Here is a 20,696-nt window from a genome sequence, read left to right on the forward strand (position 1 = left end):
AAGATGCCAGTCATCTCAAGGCTTGGCCACTGCTCACATCGTGTTACTTGAGCTGCATTCTGTTGGCCCAAGGGAGGCCCAAGGCCAGCATAGATTTGGACAAGAGAAGAGACTTCACCTCTCACTGTGAGGTGCAGCAGAGGCATATATATATAGGGAAGGATAAAATTGACAGCATCTATCTTTGGACCCTGACTACCTACCAGAAAGAAGATGTCCACTTTGGGGAGAAGAAAAAAGAATACTTTAAATTAAAAAAAAAAAAGACCTACATGAAGGAAGATTTTAAATCCATGCAATTAGGTATTCCAGTGATATAAATGAGATAAATAATACATCAAAAGAATGCTGAGTAAAAGAAACCAACTTTCACTTACAACACTGAAGTGCTCTTCTTTGTATTAGTGCGACATGTTGCCACACTTTTCATATACTAGATACTCGTAGCAGTCTGGGAGATAAGCAGGGAGCAGTCAGACGTTTTGGAACAAACTATCTGTGGATTGTTGAGAACTATAGGACATCTCAAGGCCTTCTTTTCCAGCCATGAGCACTCACCCCTCCTCTGGGCTCCCTCAGTATTCCCAGAGGGAAGAGTGTAGTGTACTTGGCACAGATGTTTCCCTTCCCACTTCTGCCATGCCCCTGTGAAGGGATTTCAAGGTTTCAGAAGTGTTATTAGTAGCTTCTTTTCACTAAAATGTCTAGGACCCTTGGCCAACTAGAGGTACTTAACAGGAGTGGGCTTGTGAATGGGTGAAAAGGGGACAGGGATGATTGATATTACTGAAACTAATCTAGATGCTTTCATATGATAATTCTTCAAGTTTACTGATTCTTTCTTTCTTTAGGTGCATCTAATATACTGGTTAATTCATCCCCTAAATTTTTGATCCTGTTTGTTAGGATTTTTATCTTAAAAAATATTTTTTTGTTTTCTGTTTTATATCATCTATATAACCTTTTAGTTTCTTATCCCCTAAAGATGTATTCAGTTATATATGACTGAATATATCTGAATACATATATGTGTACATACATATATATACATATAGTTATATACATATATACTACATATATATGTAGTTATATATACTACATATATATGTATATAACTATGCATATATATGTATGTACATATATATGTATATATGTATATATACACATACATTCATACATATATATGTAGTATATCTACTACATATATGTATATAACTATACCTGTGTTCTATATACACATATATATGTAGTATATATATATGTAGTAGATATATGTAGTAGATATACTACATATATATGTATGAATATATGTGTATATATACATATATATGTATACATATATACACACATATAGTTATATACATATATATGTAGTATATATACTACCCATACTACATATATATACTACATATATGTAGTATATATACTACATGTATGTATGTATATGTGTATATGTATGCACATATATATGTATATGTATATATGTATACATGTGTATATATACACATGTTATATACATATATATGTAGTATATATACTACATGTATATAGGTATATATGTAGTATATATACTACATGTATATAGGTATATATGCAATGTGTATATATGTATGTACACATATGTATATGTATATACGTATACATGTGCATATACACACATATGTTATACATATGTGTATATACACACATATGTTATATACATATATGTGTGACATTACATATATACATATATGTATATTACATATGTGTGTATATATGTATACATGTATGTACATATATGTGTATATGTATATTGTGTACATGTGTATATATACACACATATGTTATATACATATATGTAGTATTAATATACTACATATATGTATATAACATATGTGTGTATATATAAATGAATATATCTGAATATATATATAACTGAATATATGTATATATGTAAATATAGTTACATGTAAATATAGTTACATATATACATATATATTCAGTTTTGTCTTTGATTTCTTTAGGCATTGAAGCACAGTTATTTGATAGTTTATAGCTAATAACCCAAATATCTTAAGACTTTACCAGTCTATTTCTTTTTCTAGTATTTCTGCATTGTGTATAGTTATCTTTTAATATGTGCTGGTCATTGTTATTAAAAAATGTTTTGTGAGATTTACATGAAGGCCAAATTGAAGGCACCTTCTTTCCTTTATAAAGCATCTGAAAGTGCCTTCAGTTTAAGACCAACTTAAACCGAACTCAAGACTTGAGTTTTCCTGTAAAACTCAGAGAGTTTAAATAAGAGCAATAAGTCCTTCACCCTCCCCCAAGGTCATAGCTGTTTGGTATCCAGTTCATTGTATCAAGGGTCTCTATTAAATTTCTTGCCTAGTTGCCGGCCCTGGTTTTGACTATCATCACCCCTACTAGCCACCCCAACCACCATGAAGCTGTCAAAGTGAAAACTCAAATTTGCTGAAAATGGCAAATGCCTTCAGGGTGAATGCAACTTTCTACTTGTTTATTTTCTTTGGTTCCTACTTTCCCATAATTTTTGCCATTATTATTTTGCCAGATCATTGGTACTTTGAAGAGGATTCCTATATTTTCTCTAAAATTTTGGTTGTTTTCAGGAGAACAGTTGCGGGGGTGGAATCTGGTTCTTTATTATCAGAAACAGGAAGCTCCTTCAATGTTTTACCACTTGACCCCGCAACAGCCCTTTACATCCTTTTTCTTATCCTTACACACAGATGAAGAAATGGAAACCCAACATGGGAAAGTAACTTGCCCAAAGTAACACAGCTAGTGAAAACCCATATTTCTCTGACTTTAAACATTTTCATTTATTTTATTTGGATAAAAATCAGCCTTAGCTAGTAACAACAAGTAGACCCCACGTCCAGTTCTTGGTTTCTAACACCATTTTCCAGTAGAAGGAAGGAGAGTCCTTGGACTAATGATAGATTCTAGAACTGGGGCAGTGAATATCTAAGATGAGCCTGGAGCATCTTTCAGGGCTAGAAAGTGAGAAGGCGCCCGAGTGAAAACAAACACAGAATACCCCAAGACTGTGGGGTTATGCCAAAGGGACACTAGAAGGAGCTAACTGAAAGAGTTCCTAATGGCCAAAGCTGGAGCAATTTGAGCAACAAAACAAATAATGTAGCATTGGATTATAGCCCGAAGTATAAAATAATTTAACACAAGTCCAAAATGATATAAATAAGTGATTAAACAGATCCATAAATGGGATCAAAGAGACCATTCTTTCTTAGTAATGTATGTAGATTCTTCCCTCTTCCCTTGAGTGTGGGTTGGACTCAGTGATTTTCTTTTATTTTAAAGGACAAAGCATTGAAAGGGAAAACAGTTACTGTACCTTGGAGCAATCTGGCAGATCCCCGCTTAACCAGGTGCATAAGGTGAATATCACCTGTAGCAAGTTGTGTTGGTGGCATGCACTTGTGACATTGTATGGTGGGACAAGCACTTCACTCTTCCCCCAAATCCATAACCCAGATCCAATCCTGAGGAAAAAAAAAGTCAGACAGAACCAGCTGGAGGGACGGTCTACCTAAGACCTGCGCAGTCCTCCTCAAACTGCCAGTGCATGAAAGACGAGGAAAAACTAAGAAACCAACACAGGCCAGAGGAGACTAAGCAGATATGATGACAAAGCACAGTGTGGTGTCCTGGATTGAGTCCTGAAGGAGAAAAAGGACATCAGTAGAAAAACTGGTGAAATCTGAATCAATCTATAGAGTGTTAATATTAATGTACCAATATTGACTTCTTAGTTTTTACAATGGACCATAGTTATGTTAGGTGTTAAGAGAAGAATTAGAAGAAACTAGGTGAAGAACATATGAGAACTCTGTCTATTATCTTTGGAAATTTTCTGGAAATCTAGAAGTATTCCAAAATTAAAAGTTTATGAAGAGGAAAAAAAATAAAGCATCAGGGAGCCACAATCAGCCTGGGCTGATTGTAAATGATAAAACTTCAGAATATGCAGGAGTTATGCTAAAACTCTAGCCTAATGATAATAAGCAATGCATATATTTATGCTAAAAGAAAACAAAATTAAATTTCATTCTCATAAAGATCTTCCAGGTAAATAAGGCTGGTAACGGGCCCCACTCAACGACTGAGTAAAACTAAGAAACAGAAAAGTTAAACAACTGGCCAGGATTCTAGCTGAGCGTAGAAACCCGGAACTCCTAATCCCAAAAGGAGGTGGATGAATCTGCATCATCCTGCTCGTGTGACCTGAGTTTGGAAGCTTCACAGAGGCCTGCCTGATGGCAGAGGGAGTAAGATCCATCCACACGCTGCAAAGGCAGCACAAGTGCCCCGTGGTCCAACTGAAGCCCTCAGGAGAGGGGGTTGGGGTTTGTTTTCTTTTTAAACTCAAGTGTCTCCCCTACAGCCCTTCCTAGCTGCGATAGCTCGCTCCTCTCTTTTGTTGGGAACTTGATTGCTGAGAGAGCTCATCCACATTCTTTACCCTGCATCATCCCCACAAGCACCGGTTAGTGTGACTAGCTGTTAATCCACTTTACGGATTGGGAGTCTAAGGCTGATTTGCAGCTGATTTAAGGAGTGGTAGAGATGAGATTTTTAGCCTGTTCTCCTGTTCCCTCAAAGTAGGTAGGGCCTTGGCTCAAAGTCAGTCCCCTGGCATTGCCCCCAGGGCTCCATTGTAACAAGGCCCTTAAGTAGAAGATTTCTGTTCCCTTTTCATTATTAGGTACTTTTGCAGGGTACGTATAGAACAATTGCGCAATTGTGGTCTTTGTTCTTGGAAAATCAGCCAAGGCTCATTTTAAAAGCCTTTCAAAATAATCTAATAGTTAATGATTGCGTATCTCCATTAAAACCAACTTCATTTTGCTTAAAAAAAAAAAAAAAGACAGGGGCGCCTGGGTGGCTCAGTGGATTAAGCCGCTGCCTTCGGCTCAGGTCATGATCTCAGAGTCCTGGGATCGAGCCCCACATCGGGCTCTCTGCTCCGCAGGGAGCCTGCTTCCTCCTCTCTCTCTGCCTGCCTCTCTGCCTACTTGTGATCTCTCTCTCTGTCAAATAAATAAATAAAATCTAAAAAAAAAAAAAAAAAAAGACAAAGTGAAACAAAAATTTCAGCCTCTTAAAATGATGTATTTTATTACAAATGGCCTTGGGTCTTCTACTTTTTATGCCAGCCCTTAAAGTAAATTTCAGCTTTAGATAGAGTAGCCTCATTTTTCTCAGTGAAGTGTTTCCTCCCTGAACTCCTAGGCACACCAGCCCTGCTCTGTCAGTGCCCACCAGCACTGGAACAGTGACTCTTGGTGACATACAAAGAGGAACCAAGTACATGTAGACATGTGGTCAGCTCACGCCAAGAAATCAACACAGGGGGAAGCTTTAAAGTTTATGTGTGTTGAGAGAACCACAGCCCAGCTGTGGGTTGCAGATCAAAAAAGACCCTAGTCAGTGTGGTAAAAATAATACTTAGCAAAATGTTGAATCAGGTTCTATTTCCTGCCCCAAACCCAAATAATGGAGCCTCGTGAGAAAGCATATTATAAAGGATCTGCAAGGAGGTCAGGGAGGACTGCATAACCCAACCCAGAGCCTGTGGGAGATAGCCTGTAAGAGTAACAATCTTAAAAACCAAAAATTCATTCAGGAAGAGAGAAAATAAATACCAATCATGACCATGTCCAAGCCATCTTGACACCGCCCCACCTACCCCAGTATTTGATCATATTACACCCAAACGTTGCCTTAATGTCCTATTTGATTAATGACCTGTCAATTTCTTCCTAAGTGCACACTTTCTGGGGCAGCAACAGATGCCTGGCACCTTGTTCCATCTGAGTCATTCCCCCATGCCTTTAAGACTGTTTTCAGTATGCCCACTGATGTGCTAGGATGAAGCCCTGATTCACCAGGACAAGTCTCAGTCCTCTCCTATACCCTTGCCAGCAAATGGGCACAGGAACAGACCCAGGCCCTAGTAGCCTTTGTGAGCTCCACTGAAAGGAACCATCCTTTCTCTGCTCAGGGACCCAGTGACAGCAAGGAAGTCATGGAAGACTGTTGATGGCAAGTGACCTCTTGATCTGTTACCTGCTCAAGTCTATAACAACCACGAAGGTTTGGGTTTTAGTTTCAATTTAGCCAAACAAATGGTTGAATCAACAATGGGGAAGAACATTCAAGCCATGGATTGATGGGTCATTCAAGTAGTTGAGATGTACCACATTGATTTCAGTGACACGCTGATTTATTCTCAGGAAATGTGGCTTGGAGTAAGAATGTGCAGAAGTGTGGCAGACACCAGACCCCAAAAGCCAAGACACTACTTCCCACCTTTGAATTCAGAAGATGGATCATGCTTATTTGCTATTTTGAATTGAGTGTAGAATATAAATTCAGTCATTGCCTTGTGGCCAAAAGTCTAGGGGTAGAAGAAACAAAACAGGAGGAAAACTTAGGGAGGAGTTCCAAGCTGGAAAGATGGTTTTGGGATGTTAGTGTTTCTCCTCAGATCTCAACTTCAAGAACATATACATCATACTGTACCAATGAGGCTTAGAAATAGTACACATGCCCTTCACATCCTACAAATGAAGTAGGGCTGCTTTCCATGCTGCTTCTGTTAAAGGTTTCTTTTTAATGGACACTCAGATATCCTATTCTTCTGTTTCCCTTTTGCCAAACCACCTGGATCAAGACAACTTAAGAGATACTCAGATACCAGAGTCAAATGCAATGTGAACTGGGGTTTTAGGCACAGGATGTTAAAAGCACACTTGGACCAGGAAAGGGAGGTTGAGTTTCTTGATTCTTTGGCCTCATTTACTACCCACGGACTCTTGCTTTTCTTTGTAAGGAATTTGAGAAGGAATCTTTGGTTCCCTCACCCCTGTCCCACCCACCCAGCAAGGTCCATCTGACTTGGCTACAAGCAAATGACGATGTTATGACACTTGCTTGTGTCCTTTAGGCTGAGTGGAGAAGCCAGTGTGGAGTATAACCCCAAACACCCATTCTATCAGGGTGGGGAGGGACATCTCCTGTTTGGTGGCTTCGGTCAAGAAGCTAAGGTATTATGAAAAGACAGCACAATGGAGTGGTCATACAGGGAATGCAACTGAGTCAAATTTTAGAGTCTTCATAGATTTGAAAGCATCCCCAGAACTTCTCTTCATTTCTATAGGACCCTCTGGTTCACCTCCAGGAGACAGCAGGAACCAACTAGAATATGAATGCATCCTGGTCTATGTTCTCTTTCTGGACCCAAGAACTCAAAAAGAAAGAAAAGAAAAATACCAATACCAACAGAGTGCCACTAAGAAAGTGGGAAATCACTTTTCCCTTCCCCTTCTCATTTACCCCTGGCCAAGGGCTGTTCTTCAGCAGCTTAAAATACATTGTTGAACCTATAAATGTAAGCCACTCAGCTGAGGTTAAGAAAATATAAGTGGGATTTGATTTCTTCCATTTGGCCAGGGACCATTAGGTCACCACTCCTGCCATCCTGGTTTCAGCATGGCAGCCACCTGGTCAACCCTCATGCTTTGCTCCATAGTACAGATAACTTATTAGAACCATGGGAGAGAGTAACTTGTTTTGCTGAGCTCCAGCCTCTGGATTCTTCTGGCAGCTACCTTATCCTGGGCTCCTTGGGGTTATCCTTGAAATGCTGGGTAATGGGGGCATCCTCCATGAAAGTCTCTGGGTTCATCCCCTTACCCCAGCATGCACAGCAAGAATTTCCCACTGGTGAAATTTGTTCCAAAAGAGTAGCTGTATTACATCAGAAAGACCTTTCAGGAGATGGGAGTCAGCTGTGTCTAAACAGATTAGGGCAGACCCTGTCACAGTTAAGGACAAGGCCGGTGTTATTATGATTCCATAATAATAAAATTTAAATGAATTATTGAACTTAAAACAGGAATGATCCCTACTATATCCATTTTGGCAGAAATTAATATTCCAGCTAGAAATGAATATTTTTTACAAAATAAAATGTGTTTGTATTTGCTTTTCTTTTTTCTGATGCTCAGTTACCTTTTTCCTTTGATTTTAGAAGCTTCTTCTGGGGAACTGAAAGCACTTGGTATTAGAAACTATGCAAAGAAAGCAAGGAGGGGTGGCCCCATTTGAATGCACGGACAATGGACAAGACCCACTTGTGAGAACCCATGAGTCTGTAGAAAACCAAGACTCTTCTTTATGCTCTTTCCCTGGATAGCTGGTCATTTCTATGACAGAACTATCAGGTATTAATTCTATAATCAAACTGGCTATTGCTGAGACAATGTAAGAAAAATATCCAGCTCAAGTGTGTGACTTTTTGCAGGGTCTTTTGGGGTACAGGTGATGTATTTCTTAATCTGGATGATGCTTACATGAGTATGTTCATTTTGTGATAATTTAGCAAGCTAGAACATACTTATCCGGTTGCACTTGTAGGAAATAATACAGAGAGATTTCCTATCCTTTTACCTAGTTTTCCCCAGTGATATCAGCTGCAGAACCATATTGTAATACCACACCAGGATTTTGACATGGATACTGTAAATGGATACAGAGCTTTTTCATCACCACAGAGGTCCTCTGGCTATTTTATAGGCACACCCTCTTTCCTTCCCTTGCCTCCCTTAGAATCCTGAGCAAACATGAATCTGTTCTCCATTGCTATAATTTTGTCAGTCCAATATGCTGTGTAAATGGGATCACATAATATACAACATTTTGGGGCTGGTTTTCCTACTCAGCATAATTTCCTAGAAATCCATCCAAGTGGTTGCATGTGTCAGTGGTCTGTTTCTTTTTATTGCAAAGTAGTACTCCATGGAGTGAATGTAGCACACTTTGTTAAACAATTCATTCATTGAAAGATATCTGGTCTTCTTCCAGTTTTGACTGTTCGGAATAAAGCTGTTATGAACATTCGTGTATAGGTTTTGGTATGAATATAGGCTTTAATTTCTCTAGAGTAAATACCCAAGAATGCGTTTGTTGGGTTAAATGGTGGATACATGTTGATTTGTTTTTTTAAGAAATTGCCAAAACTGTTTTTTCAAAGTGGCTGTAACATTTAACATTCCCACTAGCAATATAGGAGTTTATTCGCGTTTTCACTGGCCTTTGGTGGTGTCACTATTTTCTATTTTAGCTGCTCTGATAGGTAAACAGTAATATTTAATTGTGGTTTTAAATTGCATTTCCCTAATGGATAATGATGTTCAACACTTTTTCATGTGCATATGTACCATTTGTATATCCTTCTTGTTGAAATGTCTGCTCTGGCATCTTTTGTCCATGTTCTAATTGGATTATTTGGGATTTTTTTAACTCTTGAGTTTTTAGAGTTCTTTATGTATTCTGGATACTAGTCCTTTGTGAGATACATAGCTTGTAAATATTTCCACCCGGCTTGCCCTTCCATCTTCTTAACATGGCCTGTTTCCAGAGTAAAATATCTTAATTTTGATGAAATCCAGTTTATCAGTTTTCCTTTTGTACTTTTGATGCCATGTCTTAGAATTCACCTATCCCTAGTCCCTGAAGACTTTATTCTATAGTTTTTTTCTAAATGTTTTTTACTTCTACATTTTACATATCAGTCCACGATCCATTTTGAGTTTATTTTTTTTAAGATTTTTTAAAAATTTATTTATTTGACAGAGAGAGATCACAAGTAGGCAGAGAGGCAGGCAGAGAGGCAGGCAGAGAGAGGAAGGGAAGCAGTCTCCCTGCTGAGCAGAGAGTCCAACGAGGGGTTTGATCCCAGGACCCCGGGATCATGACCTGAGCCAAAGGTAGAGGTTCAATCCACTGAGCTACCCAAGTGCCCCTTGAGTTAATTTTTGTATAAGGTAGAAGACTTAGGTTGAGATCCATTTTTTTTGGTCAAAATGTCCAATTGCTCCAGGAACAATTTGTTGAAAGGTTATATTTCCTCCACTGACGTGCTTTAAAATCTTTATCTAGAATCAGTTGGATATATTTGTAAATAGTATTGCGTATTTGATTTTAAGTGTCCACATGTCCATCACTAGTATATGGAACACAATTGATTTTTATATATTGATCTTATATCCTATAATCTTGCTGAACTTATTAATTCTAGGAATTCTTGCAGATTCCTTGGAAATTTCTCTTTTTTTTAAAGGCTTATTTATTTATTTGAGAGAGAGAGAGAACTGAAATGGAAAAGACAAGAGATGAAGAGAGTATCTCAAGCAGACTCCGTGCTGAGCACAGAGCCTGACATGGGGTTTGATCTCATGACCCTGAGATCATGACCTGAACTGAAACCAAGAGTTGGACACTTAACCAAGGTGCTCCACCTTGGAATTTTCTACAGAGACAAACATGTCATTTGAAAATAGGGACAGTATTTCACTGGATATAGGATTTGGGGACAAGGATTATTTTCTTTCAGTACCTGAAAGTAGTTTTGGCTTCCATGGTTTATAATGAAAATTTATTGTTATTCAAAACTTTTTTCCTTGTAAGTAAAGTGTGGTATTTCTCTCTGCTTTCAAGATTTTTTGGAGGGGTGGGTCTTTAGTTTTCAAAAGTTCATCTATGATGTGTCATGTGTGGATTCCTTTGAGTTTATCCTGGGAGAGGTTTGCTCAACTTTTTGAATTGGTTGGTTTGTGTCTTTTGGCCAAAATAGGGTTTTTTGATCATTTCATCAAGTGCTTTTTGTACTGCCCTCTTTCTCTTCTTCTAGAACTCTAAGTTCAATCTTTTGTTCTAATCACACATGTCTCTGAATCTCTGTTGTTGTTGTTGTTTTCCAGTCTATTTTCTCTCCACTATTCAGAGTCAGTAATTTATATTGTTCTGTTTTTTGATTTACCAATCCTTTCCTCTATTTCCTACATTCTGCAATTGAGACTATCTCCTGAGTTTTTTTATGTTGGTCCTTGTATTTTAAGTCCTCACATTCCTATTTTGTTTTTTATATTTCCTGTTTCTTTGCTGAGATTTTCTATTTCTTTTTCATTTGTTTCAAGTGTGGTCATAACTGCTGTTGAAGCATTTTTATGATGGTTGCTTTAAAATCTTTGTTGGATAATTCTAGCATTTCTGTCATCTCAGTATTGGCACATATTGATTGTCTTTTTCTTCAGTTGACTTCTTATTGAAACCTAAACATTTGGGGTATTAAATTATGAAACTTTGGATTTTATTTAAGCCTTCTCTTTTCAATCCAGTGCTCCAGTGGGAGAAAAGGAGTACACCACCTCATTACTGCCCTGTAGGGTAAGAAGTCAATTCTCCATTCAACTTCTGCTGATACAAGGGGTGCTCCTTTTTCCTGCTGGGTGAGGACAGAAGTTTTGGTTGCCAGCTAGGCCTCCACTGACACCTTGCTCTTGGTGAGGGGTAAGAGAGCCTCATTGCTGCTCCCCACATGGCTTCCATGAACATAGGTAGTGTCTTTACTATCACTGTGTAATGGTTATCCTCTTACTAGACCTCCTCTACAGTGCTCCATCTGGAAGTGGAAGGAGTACATCTCTACTTCCAGGTAAAGGAAGATAGTTCACCTATCTATGGCAAAATGAAGAAAATAAAATATATCAAGTTTTCCTATAATGAAAAATATTTTTTCATTAAAAATTTTATTATGTTTATCCTACTTTTTAGGTACAGAATAGTATCATTTAAATAAAGGTTGGAGTCCAGCTTCCCCATGTGGTCTCCACTGATGTGATGGCAGATACCTCATTAGCCTGGCAAGAAGACTAGAAGAATGAACTCACCAGTCAGCCTTGAGAGATAAGGGTGGTAGAGCTACAGGTGTTCTGTGGTGTTTGGCTAGAGTAGGGTGGTTATTGTCTCAAAATTTTCTGTCTTGCTTGCCTGCCCCTTTTTACTGAGAGAGCATCTTTTGTTAGGATTTTTGTCTGCATCTATTGATGTTCCTGGGTTGCCAGCTTCTTTAGCTCTGAGTATGGGATACATGAGGTAAAAGGGAAACCCGGAGAATTTGCCAGTGTGTCACTCCTGAACTCCCAGTATCCCAGTCTTTTCCTCACCTTTCAGAGTTTTCTTATGTTTGTTATATATATAATGTGCAGGGTTTTCAGTTGTGTTTAGTGGGAGAATAGGGAAAGGTATATCCATTCTGGAAGTGAGCTTTCACTGATTTTTGAGAAGAAAAAATGGTATCTGATAGAATGCTTTCTGGAGAGCTTCCTGAGTTCATTTGAACTCAGATTGGTGACCTCCCTGGATCTTCAATTTGTTGAGTCCTTCTTCATTTGAACCATCCCCAATCCCTCTGTTCTCATCCTGAAGGGTCTGCCTGCAACTGTTTCATGCAGTGACAATACTTGACTTTATATGGAGGATCCTTTCCAGTCCTTGCTGGACTGAGAACCATAGAATCCTGATTCCTGTAAGCCCAAGCAAGGAATTTTCCCAGGAAAAGAGTTAATCTATCCATGGCAAAATGAAGAAATAAAATATATTGAGTTTTTCCATAATGAAAAATAGTTTTTCATTAAAAATGTTATTATCTTCATCCTACTTTTTAGGTGCTGAATATTACCATTTAAATAAAATAGTGATAGTGGTCCATCTATTTTGATATCCTTACTTCACACACACACACACACACACACACACACACACACACACAATGCTGGCAATTATGTGTTGGTTTTCCCCATATTGATTTTTCTCTTTCCTTTTCTCTTAATTTAAAAAAATTGAGGTCTACTTTATATACATTGAAGTACACAAATCTTAGTGGTACAGTTCAGTGAGTTTTGACAAATCAAATGGTAGACTGTATAATGTACACCCCATCACCCAAGAAATTTCCCTCAGCCCTATTTCCATTGATCCTCTCCTTTGCCCCTGGGGTTCTGACTTTGTCAGTATGCTCAGTTTGCCTGCTCTAGAGCCTCATAGGAATGGAAGCAGATAGAACTCTCCTTTTGCTCAGTCTGATGTTTCTAAGATGTTCAATAGTTCATTCTTTCTTTTCTTTTTCTTTTTTTCCTAAGTGGTATTTTATCATAGGCACCTCTCCCAACCCCTTCTCCTTCACAAATGTTGATCTCTCTAGGTTTCTGCTATGTCAATCTCAAGGAATTGACCTTGTTACTTCCAAATGACCTCAGCTGCATCATTCCATGTTCATTAGGGTACAATATCTTATTTGTTTGCACTGTGGGAAGAAAAAATAACCGAAGACTTTAAGACTTACTTTTAATTTTTTTCTTGCAGTAGAAAAGTTTGTGCTAAAAATTGTTTATTCTGTTGATAGAACACATACAATATTATAGAGCAGTGTTATTATAAATAAAATTGTCAGGATCATTTTTTTTAAGATTTTGTTTATTTATCGGACAGAGAGAGAGAGAGAGACAGCAAGAGAGGGAATACAAGCAGGGGGAGTGGGAGAGGGAGAGGGAGAGCCTGACGTGGGGATCGATCCCAGGACACTGGGATCATGACCTGAGCTGAAAGCAGACGCTTAATGACTGAGCCACCCAGGCGGCCCATCAGGATCATTTTTGTACAGGTTTTGTTTTGTTACATATTTTTCATTTCTTTTGGTAAATACTTAGAAGAAGGTTTAATGGGTGGTATGGTGGACATTTATTTAACTGTCTAAGAAACTGCCAAAAAGAGTTCTCTTAAAGTGATTGTATCATTTTTTAAAAGATTTATTTATATATTTGAGAGTGAGAGAACATGCATGTGGGGGGTTGGTGAGAGGGAGAGAGAGAGAGAGAGAGAGAGAAAATGAATCTCAAGCAGACTTCCTGCCGAGCATGGAGCCTGATGTGGGGTTCATCTCACAACCCTGAGATCATGACCTCAGCTGAAAGCAAGAATCAGACTGTTAACTGACTGAGCCACCCAGGTGCCCCAGTTGTATCATTTAATATCCCCACTAGCAACATAAAGGATCCTATTGTTCCATATCCTCACCAATATTTGGTGTTGTCAGCCTTCTAAATTTTATCTATTCTAGTGAGTGCATAATAATAGCTCATTGTATATTAATTTTCATTTCCCTGGTGTTTAATGGTGTTGGGCACCCTTTCAAGTTGCTTATTGGTTATTCCTATGTTTTAATCTTTTGCCCATTTTCAAACTGTGAGCTATTATTCTTATTTTAAATATTGAGTTATAAGACTTACACGTTCTACATACAGGTATTTGGATTTTCCCCAGTCTGTGCCTATTCATTTTCTTTTTAAAAAAGATTTTATTTATTTGAAAAAGAGAGAGAGAGCGTGAGTTGAGGGGTGGGGCAGAGGGAGAGGGAGAAGCAAACTCCCCACTGATCAGGGAGACTGAGGCTGGCAATCCCAGGACCCCAGGATCATGATCTGAGCCAAAGGCAGACACTTAACCAACTGTGCCACCCAGGCACCCCTTCATTTTCTTAAGAGTATCTTTAAGAAGCTAAAGGTTTTAAGTTTAATGAAAAAAATGTTATCAACTTAAAATTTTTTGTTAGTCCTTGAGCCTTGTCTGAGAAATCTTTGCCTAACCCAAGGTTGCAAAGATATTCCCTCATGCTTTCTTCTAGGAGCTATGTGATTTTTACTTTTACATTTCAGTCTAGGTCCTATCTCAGATAAATTTCTGAGTACAGTAAGAGGTAGGGGTTGAGGTTTATTGCTTTTTATATGGTTATCCAGGTGTTCAAAGTGTTCATTTGTTAAAAAGATCATCCTCTATTCATGGAAATATTTTGTCTTCTGTATTAGAAAAAAAATTGACCATGTAGGGGAGCCTGGGTGGCTCAGTGGGTTAAGCCTCTGCCTTTGGCTCAGGTCATGGTCTCAGGGTCCTGGGATCAAGCCCCACATCAGGAATCTCTGCTCAGTAGGGAGCCTGCTTCCCCCTCACCCTTTGTATGCCTTTCTGCCTACTTGTGATCTCTCTCTCTCTCTCTGTTAAATAAATAAATAAAATCTTTACAAAAAAAAAAAAAAATGACCGTGTAAGTGTGGGTCTGTTTCTGGGCTCTCTATTCTATTCCACTAATGTACCTGTCTCCATTTTGCTAATTCTGTCTAGATTATTATAGTAAATTTTATACCAGAAAATGTAAGGCCTCCAGACTTCTCATCCCTTTTCAAAACTGTTCTCATTATTACAAAAGCTGTGCATCTGTCTGCATATTAAATGGATTTTGCTTGTGGAATTTGCTTGTGAATTTCATGGGATAAAAAAGGGGCCTGGGATCGAGCCCCTCAATGGGCTCTCTGCTCCACGGGGAGCCTGCTTCCTCTTCTCTCTCTCTCTCTGCCTGCCTCTCTGCCTATTTGTCTGTCAAATAAACAAAAATCTTTTTAAAAAGGGGGACAGCTAGGATTTTGATTGTGATTGCACTAAATTTATATATCAGTTTGGGGAGAATTGATATTTTAATAATCCATGAACATGGTATATCTCTTCATTTATTTAATTCCTTTCAGCAATGTTTTGGAATTTTCAGTAACAGCATTCTTGAGCAAATTTCATTGAATTTATCACAGTGTTTTTTAAATTTTTTTAAAGCTCTTGCAAGTGATACATTTTAAATTTTAGTTTTCTAAATGTATGTTCCATGTTTCGTACAGACACAATTAATTTTTGTACATTGTCCTGTATACACAAGCTCACTAACTCATCCAATAGTTCAAGTATTTTATTTATAGATTCCCTGAGACTTTCTAAGTACTCAGTCATGACATCTAAGAATAAAAAGGTTTACTGCCTTACTTCAACCTATATCTTTTATTAAGATTTCACCAAGAGTCAAGTTGAACAGGGACTGCTTGAATTAGACCAAGATTGTTGTGCCTAGCCCCAACACCCAACCCCATAGTGCTCTCTTTGTACTGTCAGCAGTTGAGCTGGGAGGATGTACACTACAGATATCTTTCATTCTCCAATGGGTTCAACTTCTGATTGTTACTGTGGAGGCAAAGTTCTCTTAAATCTTTCTACACCCTAAATAGAAGTAGAAGTCCTTCCAAATTATTTTTGAAATTGTTTGTGTCCATGAAATTCAAAATTCCAGAACTGATTGCCACAGAATTTCTCCATAATAAGTTGGATTCTTACTGTAAATTTAGTTCTGACAGTTTGTTGGGCTTCTGCTTCTTCAAAAAAAACTTTGGACTGAAAATGATTCCTTCTTCGGTATGCTCACATTTCTTTGGGTCTGTATTTACAAGACTGAACTATCAGTTGATTAAAATACCGTATTCTTTTGTATGAAAAGGTGTGAAGCTAATCGTGAAGCTTTATTATAACCACCTAATTTAATATTCTCTCTAGTTTCATGTAAATGTCTTTGTAGAAAATGCTACCAAGAGCGGCATTGTGGTTACTTTAATTCCATTGCCAATACTTTTATATGGTTTCCTGTATTCTAAAGGGAAAGCTATATGCACTCTTCTTCTTTTAAAACTTTTCCTCTTATGAATCAGTACCACTATGAATAAATGTCAGAAGTTCTTATTAAGTGGTTAAAGTTGATGTCTCTGTCTCAGCATTCTTGTTTTAGGTAATGATGATCAAGCAGACTTCATAATGGAAAATGCTAGAGTTGTAAAGAAATCGTTGTTCTGTTCTTCAATCTTCTGATTGAAGAACACATGTTAATAGTAATATTTGTGAATACTCACTTTGTGCCAAACTCACTCAATCCTTGAATTTTAAAGATAAGAAAGGTATAATGGCTTGGAAGTCATGATGTCAGGGTTCAAAGTCCTACTCCTTTACTGAAATGGGCATTGTCAGTAATATTTAGGAAATAATAGGATTGTGTACTTTCTGGTTGAAAAACATTGCCATAGGAAGAACATTTTGGAGATTAATTTGTCTCTCCTCAAATGAACTCTTTGGTTTAGCAAAATGAGGTGTTTTGTTTTTATTTGGTAAGGATGGCAATTTCTCTATTCTAACATTTCAGATTATGCTAAATATTTTTATTAGTTGAAGAACTAATCAAATAAAATGTGATTTATATTGATTCAGAGAAAATAGGAAGCTGGAGTCCTGGTTATTTAATAGAACCACAGAATTTCATTTCTTGCTAATGGGACTTGGCTATGGAGAAAACCAGTTTAAACCAGCAGGCCCAATAAACTAAGGTCTAGCTGCCTTGAGATGTGAGTGGTCAGTACAAAGGCAGAGCTTCCCTTTCCAGTGGTGGTTGTGTAAATCAAGACAGCTCGAATCATAGCACATAGTGTGCTATTATGCCCCCATGTGAGTGTTTCAGGTATGTTTTTCTTTATATTTACCACTAGCCAGGCATTTGGGGCTAAGGGGACAGATTAGCTGATACAGACCTACCACTCTGATCCTTTGTCTACAGAGGTTGGCAATTCTTTAGGAAAGGTGAATGGATAGGAGAGAAGTAAAATCATGGCTTCTGTGAATCCAGTGAGCTTGAAAGTCTAGTAGCTGAAGATTACAGTGATGGTTTTCATTGACCATTATTTGACAGTCAACATGTTGCTCTTCTGAAGAGATCTGAATTGTGTTTGGTGACTTAAGGTATGAACCAGAGGGAGCAGGGAAGGCCTGAAGACCTAGTGCAACAGAGTTCACCCAACTTCCTGAAGAAGACTCTGCAGAGCAAGTGACCCTCCCTTCAGAGGAAGAGAATCTGTCGTTTCTTGAATATCCTTGCATCTGAGCCTCACTGGCCCAGGCATAGTTTCTGGAGACTTGGAGGCTTCTCTTTCTCAGGAAGAGCCTCCCTGTCATCAGGCTGGCCCTTCTGTATCATGGCAGCTGGTTCTGAAGACAATACCCTCAGCAACTCCCTCTAGTGGCGAGATCTTAGAGGCCCTGTGGGCTGCCCACGACTGCCCTAGTCCTCTTAGGGAATGTGAGCTGGTGCAGCTTGCCAGACAGACCCGTGTTCCCCACACACGGCACCTATGGAATATCAGTTCTGACTTAGGAAGAACATCAGAGGTCACACGTTGGGACAGGAGAGGCATTTCCTCATTGCAACACTCTGTACACTCCAGGGATGGAAGGGGGTCCAAGGGAGATGGAGACAGAATGGGGAGATGGGGCTGTGGAAGCAGAAAGCTCTGGATTAAAACTCTGGTTGTAGCAGTTATAAGGCATGTGACTTGCAGCAAAGTTAAATGACATGTTCATGTTCTTTCAGCGAACACAACAACTATTTCATGATGATTGTACTCAGGCAGTCAATCTGTATCCAAGAACCAAAAGCTTGAAAGAGGCCGAATTAAGTTATAGCTCATATAAGGGAGAATGGCAAATGTGGTGAATTAGATAAAGGTAATGAAGAGCATGAAGTGGAAAGCAAGATAAATTTGGTTGGTCCAAGTAAAAGGGGCAGATTGTGCTTGGGCCGTAGGTGACGGAACTAGCTGTGGGAACACAAGAAACCAAATACCATTAAAGGACTCAAGTTCACAATCACTAATTTTACTTTAACCTGAGAAGCAAGTGGAAATGATTCTGAGCTTTTCAGAAGAGAAATGATCAGATCAAAACAATACTCGAGGAAGGTAATCATGTGAGGCAAGAATCTAAGGAACTTGGTGAGGTTCTGAATCAGGGGGCTACGGAACAAGACTAGAAGGGGTTCTCACACCAGATCTTTAAGTATAATAACAGAGTAGAGGATTGTGCATGACTTTTCTATGGAGGGTAAAGACAGATAATAAAGATAAATCAGTCTTTCCCTTGATGAGAGATGTTAGCATGTGCCTGAGGGATGGACGTCGATACTCATTTTATTTCAAACTTTCAATAACCTTCTAGAGAAGGTGGTATTCACTGAAATGCAGCAACACGTTGTGATATGATTTCATTCACACGCACACATGTGCACACACATAGACCTATAAAAGGGGCCAAATCATACAATAAGAAACATCTTTGTACCTATTCCCTAGCTTGTCATTTTCAGGCTGTCATGACTTCCCAAGTGGAGCCCACCCACTAGCTGATGAAAGGCATATGTGTTGAACCATACCTTCTTTAAGAAGGATAGTCTTTAAATCTGTTTTAAAGAAGAAACACCGGGGCGCCTGGGTGGCTCAGTGGGTTAAAGCCTCTGCCTTTCGCTCAGGTCATGATCCCAGGGTCTGGGATCGAGCCCCGCATCGGGCTCCTTGGCGGGGAGCCTGCTTCCTCCTCTCTCTCTCTCTCTGCCTGCCTCTCTACTTGTGATTTCTATCTGTCAAATAAATAAATAAAATCTTTAAAAAAAAAAAAAAAGAAGAAACACCATAGGCGTTCTAGAATAAAAAAGACATCTCCATTTGGATAGATATAGCAAGTCATGTGTCATGTACATGGCTGGATTCCATATACTGTTACACTCAGTCTCCAGGTTTCTGTGTAAAGGGACAGATTTACATCGAAACTTACTGGATATGAGTTTCTAGGAAAACTTTAAAGGCCCTCATGATAGTATTTGGGGAATCAAGAGTCAACAACTCCATTTTGCTGTCTTTCGCTGCTTACAGTGTGGCCTTCACATAATTACCTCATCTCAGCCTCCCAACCAGTTCTGAGCTCAGACCTCTAACCCACACTTTAGACAGACTTCAGGCCTTGGAGATGAATCCCTGCTGCCCCTCCTTGTTTAGGAAATCTCCAGGAGCAGGGAAACACTACAGTCCCATGAAGTAAAGCATAGAGACACACCAGTCTGACTCTGGTTAGGTCTGACCAGGCCGCAGCTATTTCTTTTCTTCTAATGAGGTGGGAGAACCAAAACATTCACAAGACTTGGAATCCCCAGTTGCAAATATTTTCTGCCTTTTCCCCCCATCCTTGACACTTTGATGTTACTGAGTATTTTTGTTGGAAGCTAAAGCCCCCAGTAGAGATGATGAAGGCATGGCAGGTAGTTATAAGGGTAGTCCTGGTGATTTGCCTTCTGAACCAAATGAGAAGAGTGGGGTGGGCGGTGAATTGCCATGAGACTTCCAGCCTGCCATTCAAATTCTCTCCCAGATACCCCACCAACTGGACAGTCATTGGCTTTATAAACTACTCTCTGCAACTGAAATTCTCTTTCAATTAAGCCTATCAGTGAGCCGCACCTCACTGTGAAACTGTGTTAATTGTGAAATTATAGGATTGTCCTCAGATAACTAAGAGGGTGGAAGTATAGCTAAAGACGACCCTCCCCCTGCTCATGAATGGAAATTTGAATTTTAAAAGGAAGACATCTGTTTTAGTTACCTATTGCCATGTAACCTATCACCCTAAAACTTAGTGGTATACACAATGCAATTGTTTATTTCTTGCAATTCTGTGGGTAGGCAATCTGGGTCATTCTTTGGCTAGTCCTTAATGGGTGAGATCACTCCTGTGGCTGCAGTTGTTCGAGTTCAAAAGGACTAGGGGGTCCTAGATGACCTCACTCACATACCTAAGAGTGAACCTGGCTGCAGACCATGTGGCCCTTCTGCACATGGCCTTGGGCATTCTCCAGTGGGCTAGACCTGCCCAACATGGGGTCTCAGGGTCCCAGGAAGCAAGAGTGGGCATTGCAAGGCTTCTTGAGACCTAAGCTCTGGAACTTACACGGTGTCACTTCCTCAACGTTGTATTGGTCAAGATAAGTCACAAGGCAGTCCAGATTCAAGAGATGGAGAAAAAGACTCATCACAATGGCCAAGCAAAGAAAGGGGCTCATGGAGGGACATGTCAAGTTGGGGTAAGGA

At 39.0% G+C, this 20,696-nt stretch overlaps 1 protein-coding gene across 5 annotated transcripts in view; it reads left to right on the top strand.

The window, feature by feature from the left end:
- The window catches only part of ACOXL (acyl-CoA oxidase like), a 356,730-nt gene that overhangs the window by 328,842 nt on the left and 7,192 nt on the right, over positions 1-20,696 (top strand). The window contains exon 19 of one of the 5 annotated variants that reach the window (XM_045979258.1): positions 8,066-8,157. The exons of the other annotated variants lie outside the window; for them this stretch is intronic. Within the exon in view, the coding sequence (XP_045835214.1) occupies positions 8,066-8,086 (21 nt within the window). The 3' untranslated portion in view covers positions 8,087-8,157. Of the gene's footprint in view, positions 1-8,065; positions 8,158-20,696 lie in introns of those variants that run through there. 5 annotated transcript variants of the gene reach the window in all.

The sequence above is a fragment of the Meles meles genome, chromosome 15 (genome assembly GCF_922984935.1).
Source record: "Meles meles chromosome 15, mMelMel3.1 paternal haplotype, whole genome shotgun sequence".
In the NCBI taxonomy this organism is placed as follows: domain Eukaryota; kingdom Metazoa; phylum Chordata; class Mammalia; order Carnivora; family Mustelidae; genus Meles; species Meles meles.